The 5,000-nt window shown below is 51.0% G+C and overlaps 1 protein-coding gene across 1 annotated transcript in view; it reads left to right on the top strand.

The window, feature by feature from the left end:
• The window catches only part of LOC137886287 (ninein-like protein), a gene marked incomplete at its 3' end in the record, with an annotated part of 21,935 nt that extends 17,007 nt beyond the window's left edge, over positions 1-4,928 (top strand). Inside the window, exons 18-25 of the mRNA XM_068728693.1 lie at positions 402-553; positions 638-775; positions 1,423-2,466; positions 3,028-3,132; positions 3,275-3,344; positions 3,427-3,594; positions 3,922-4,083; positions 4,746-4,928. Coding sequence (XP_068584794.1) covers positions 402-553; positions 638-775; positions 1,423-2,466; positions 3,028-3,132; positions 3,275-3,344; positions 3,427-3,594; positions 3,922-4,083; positions 4,746-4,928 — 2,022 coding nt within the window. The remainder of the gene's footprint in view (positions 1-401; positions 554-637; positions 776-1,422; positions 2,467-3,027; positions 3,133-3,274; positions 3,345-3,426; positions 3,595-3,921; positions 4,084-4,745) is intronic.
• Between the last annotated feature and the right edge of the window lie 72 nt (positions 4,929-5,000).

The following is a 5,000-nucleotide window of genomic DNA, read 5'->3' as shown; positions in this document are numbered from 1 at the left end:
GTATTTATTTATATATATATATATATATATATATATATATATATATATATATATATATATATATATATATACACACACACACTGCGTTCCAAATTATTATATAATAATTTGGAACGCGGTGTGTGTGTATCGGGCCGCGTTCCAAATTATTATGCAAATTATATTTTTCTCAGATTTTCCTAAATAGTCGATGCAAATGAAAGTCAGAATAATTTTCAAGTCATGTCGAGTCCTGCAGGATCCGATCATAAAGATTTAGAATGAAACATGAACTGTGTCCTATAACCAGTACTTTAAGTACGTTTAGCTGATGAAGTATGCAGGACTTCACCTGTCCTGAGGTGTTTTTTAAATACTTTGAAGTAATACTTCTTCTACACCTTAATGTCTTCGTCCTTCAGATGGAGATCAGTGAGCTGGAGGAGCAGAAGTCTCAGGCAGAGCAGCAGGTGAAGCAGCTGAAGGAGACTCTGGAGAAACTGAGCTCTCAGACCCAAAGAGCAGGAGGAGGAGGAGGAGGAGGAGGAGGGTGGAGCCACGAGCAGGAGCGCAGGTGAGGAAGACGTCTGCAGAATCGTGCAGACAGAAGCTGGTCCACATCATCTTTAAACGTCAACGTTGGTGTTTTATTTCCCAGAATGCAACGGGAGCGGGCAGAGCTGGAGCAGAACTTTGCCAGAGAGATCGGCAACCTGGTCCAGAGACTGAGCTCTGAGAAGGACCAGCTGGAGGCGGAGCTGAAGCTGAAGGCGGACCAGGAAGTGATGCTGGTCAGGTGGGTGGAGACTGTCACGTTACCCAGCATGCTCTACAAAACACATCATTCTTTAACCCCCGTCACAGTTCCACTTCTTCTTCTTCTCCTCCTCCTCCCTCCTCTTCCTCTTCCTCCTCCTCCTCCTCCTCCTCCTCCTCCTCCTCCTCCTCCTCCTCCTCCTTCTGAAGGAGGAGGAGGAGGAGGAAGTCTTCAGAAGGAGTCTTCTCTGTCTATCAACACGTCTTCTGTTTACTACATGAACACTAAACACACATGTAGCTGTGATTCATCCTTCATAGTGATGATGACTCATCAAAAGTCTGAGTTCATGTTTAGTTAGTTCTCTCTGTAAAACACTTGTTTTCTAAATGCAGTCTGGTTCTATTGGTGCTATGCTAAGCTAACGTTGTAGCATCTCCATCAGCTCTTTAAAGTAGCGTCATCTAGACGTGAATACAGCAGCGTGTTATTGTTCACACATTCACACACGGTCTCTACTGTGAGGTATCGTAGAGCTCAGGCTGTAAGAGGACGTGAATGTAAACATGAATGTAGTAAATGAGTTAAAGTGACCATCACTGACTGTTACTGAGGATCTCACAGCTGGTTAGAAACAGGAAGTCTCTCAGGAGTCTGATTAACACCATGTGACTGACGCTGAGCAGGGCCGAAGCAGAGCAGCAGCTCTGTCACGTGAAGCTGCAGCTCGCCGACGGTCAGCGCCGCCTCCTCCACCGGCTGCAGGAGCAGAGAGGATTCTGGGAGGAGCGGCTCGCCCGATCGGAGCAGGAGAAGAGCTCCGTGGAGGAGGAGCTGCAGCGGTTGAGGACCGGGGAGGAGCGGCTCCTGCTTCAGGTGACCCAGCTGAAGGAGGAGTTGGGGAACCTCCAGACGGAGTCCGACCGGGTCCCGCAGGACCGGCACCGCCTCTCTGACGCGTTCGTCCAGCAGCAGGAACGGCTCAGAGCCGGAGACCAGACCGTGAAGAGTCTGCAGGACTCCACCAGGAACCGGGTCCAGGGTCTGTCCAAACTGACCGCCGAGCTGGACTCGCTGAAGACAGACCGCGCCAGGCTGATCCAGGACCTGAAGGACCAGGCCATGGCTGTGGACAACCTGCAGCTCAAGCTGGACGGCGTCTCTGAGGAGTTGGACGGGAGGAACAGCGCCGAGGAGGTTCTCCGGGAGGCTCTGGAGCAGGAGCGGACCAGGACCACGCTTCTCCGGTCTGCTGTGGACGAGGACAAGGAGGAGGTCTGTCGTCTTAGCCAGGAGAACGGGAGCTACGCCCGGCTGGTGGACCAGCTCTCCAACCAGATCATAGAGATGGAGGAGGAGATCTCCACGCTCAGAGACCACCTCAGAGAGCTCAGCGCTCAGCTCAACGGGACCGCAGACCTGGTCCTGGACCTCCGGAGGCAGCTCAACTCCAAAACCTGCGAGGTGGACCGGCTCCGGGCCGAGGTCGCGGACGGCGCTGATCTCTTACGGCAAGCCGAGGCCTCCTCCGAGAAGCAACACAAAGACCTGGATCTGACCGGACAGCAGGTCCTCCAGCTGCAGCAGGACCTGCAGGACTCCCGGGACCAGCTGAGGACAGCGGAGCTGGACTTTGAACGGGAGAAGAGGAAGATGATGCAGCAGCTGATGGAGCTGGAGAAGCTGGTCCTGGACCTGGAGGAGGTGATGGACCCAGCCAGTCCACACAGGTTTGTGGAGCATGAGACCGTCTCAGAGATCCAGAACCTGGTACCAATGACGACTAACTATTGGAATGACTAACTGCATCCATCAACGAAAGTGATCTTCACCTCACGGCTAACCGAATGAATAACTTCTTCTTCTTCATGGTAGAACTCCAGATGAAGACCTCTTTGTTCTGATCTCAAGCTTCAGTTTGCTTCAAATGAGAAGAAACGTCATTTAAGAATCACTTCCTGATAACGATAAACAACGACGAGTCACTTACTGTGAGTAAAAACATAAACGTGACAGAAGTGGAGGGAAGTAGTACTTTTAAAGTTGTACTTTCTACTTCTACGTCACTTTATTTAAGAATCAGTTTTAAAGTACTGTTGTTTAAGTAATCAAGCCTCAGTTTGAGGAGACGATGATGAAGATGAAGATCATCTTCAGTGTTTGAAGCTGACTGAAGCTTTATAAATCAAGTCAAACAAATCATCAACACAACTCTTCAGGTTGAGTTCGACCAATGAAACGAAGTGTAATGAGGAGCAGGATGAACTCTACTCCTCGTCGTTTGTCTGCAGGACTCAGCTGGAGGAGGTCCGCCTGGAGAACGGAGCTCTTCAGCAGCGACTCGGCGTCCTGCAGCAGGAGGTCACCGAGCTGGAGGACGACGTCGCCAAGAACAGGTGACTTCTGATTGGTCGACAGGAGACAATCGAGCCTCTTTCACTTTCAATCTTAAATTAGTTATGGTTCTAATCGAGTGATATGAGGTCCTGTTCTATAATGTTTATCACACATCACACATGAACCTTCTTCTTCTGTCAGGAGGAGAGTGGACGAGATGGAGAGAGACCACGAGAAGAGTCGAGAGGAAGAGGAGAGGCTGCACAAAGAGGTGAGGAGAGAATCGGTCCGACTCCTCTGAGCTCTGAGGGGACGACTGTCCAACCCGCTCTCGTCCTCTGTTGCTTCTGCAGAACTCCAGACACCGAGAGGAGGTTCTGGATCTGAGCAGCAGGAACCTGAAGCTCAGCAACGACAACGCAGAGCTGAGCGCCCAACTCCGTGGAGACCAGGAGTCGGTCTGGATGCTGAGGGAGCGCCTGGAGACGGTCTCCAAGGAGAAGGAGGAGGAGGAGACCACGGTGAGCAGAGCTCCTCTCTTGAGGATCTCTGGCTTTAAGCACATTCAGACTAAAGAGTTGTGGTTTCAGGTCTAGAGATGCCCCCTAAACCCGGTTCTAAAATAGTAGAAACCTTAGTTGTTGGTTCTGCTGTCGGTACTTCAGTAGTTCTGGAGCGAGACGTCCTTGTCTCAAACCTCCAGAAACACTGTGTTTACATACAAGAATAACAAAGATGTGTGGATTCTTTTATTCACTAAATGTCTTTTATTCTCTCAAAACACTCCAAAAGAACCGATCAGAGTACTAGTACCCATAAAGTACTGACGGTACGCATTAATACTTCAGGTGCGGCGGCTGCAGGAGAAAGAGAAGCTGCAGCAGGAGAAGGAGGAGAAAGAGAAGCTGCAGCAGCAGGAGGAGGAGGAGAAAGAGAAGCTGCAGCAGGAGGCCGTCTGGACAAAGGAGAGAGAGAAGCTGGACAGACAGATCAGCTGCTACCAGGAGAAGGTTTGTAGGAGGTCATCAACAGTCTCATTCATGTCCTTCAGCTGACTCCTGACTCCTTTAGATCCCGGTTTACTCCTCCTGACTCCTTTAGGTCCCGGTTTACTCCTCCTGACTCCTTTAGGTCCTGGTTTGCTCCTCATGACTCCTTTAGGTCCCGGTTTACTCCTCCTGACTCCTTTAGGTCCCGGTTTACTCCTCCTGACACCTTTAGGTCCCGGTTTGCTCCTCATGACTCCTTTTAGGTCCCGGTTTGTTGCTCCTTTAGGTCCTGGTTTACAGTCTGAAGCTCTGACCTCTGTGTGATTGTTTACGTTTATCTGAACGTGTCAGGTGACTGCTCTGTCGTGTCTGGAGGCGGAGCTTAGAGCTGCTGCAGTGTCTGGAGGAGGAGCTTAGCGCTGCTGCGGTGTCTGGAGGAGGAGATTAGCGCTGTGACTGAAGCTGTTGTGTCTGGAGGGGGAGCTTAGCACTGACTCTGAAGCTGCAGTGTTTGGAGGCGGAGCTTAGCGCTGTGACTCTGAAGCTGCAGTGTCTGGAGGAGGAGCTTAGCGCTGTGACTCTGAAGCTGCAGTGTCTGGAGGAGGAGCTTAGCACTGTGACTGAAGCTGCAGTGTCTGGAGGAGGAGCTTAGCGCTGTGACTCTGAAGCTGTTGTGTCTGGAGGAGAAGCTTAGCGGTGTGACTCTGAAGCTGCAGTGTCTGGAGGAGGAGCTTAGCACTGTGACTCTGAAGCTGCAGTGTCTGGAGGAGGAGCTTAGCACTGTGACTCTGAAGCTGCAGTGTCTGGAGGCGGAGCTTAGCGCTGTGACTCTGAAGCTGCAGTGTCTGGAGGAGGAGCTTAGCGCTGTGACTGAAGCTGCAGTGTCTGGAAGATGAGCTTAGCACTCTGACTCTGAAGCTGCAGTGTCTGGAGAAAGA

The sequence above is a fragment of the Cebidichthys violaceus genome, unplaced genomic scaffold, assembly GCF_023349555.1.
Source record: "Cebidichthys violaceus isolate CVI_PGR_0920_01 unplaced genomic scaffold, fCebVio1.0.p SCAF_425, whole genome shotgun sequence".
Taxonomy (NCBI): domain Eukaryota; kingdom Metazoa; phylum Chordata; class Actinopteri; order Perciformes; family Stichaeidae; genus Cebidichthys; species Cebidichthys violaceus.
This window is presented reverse-complemented; position numbering and strand designations above follow the sequence as displayed.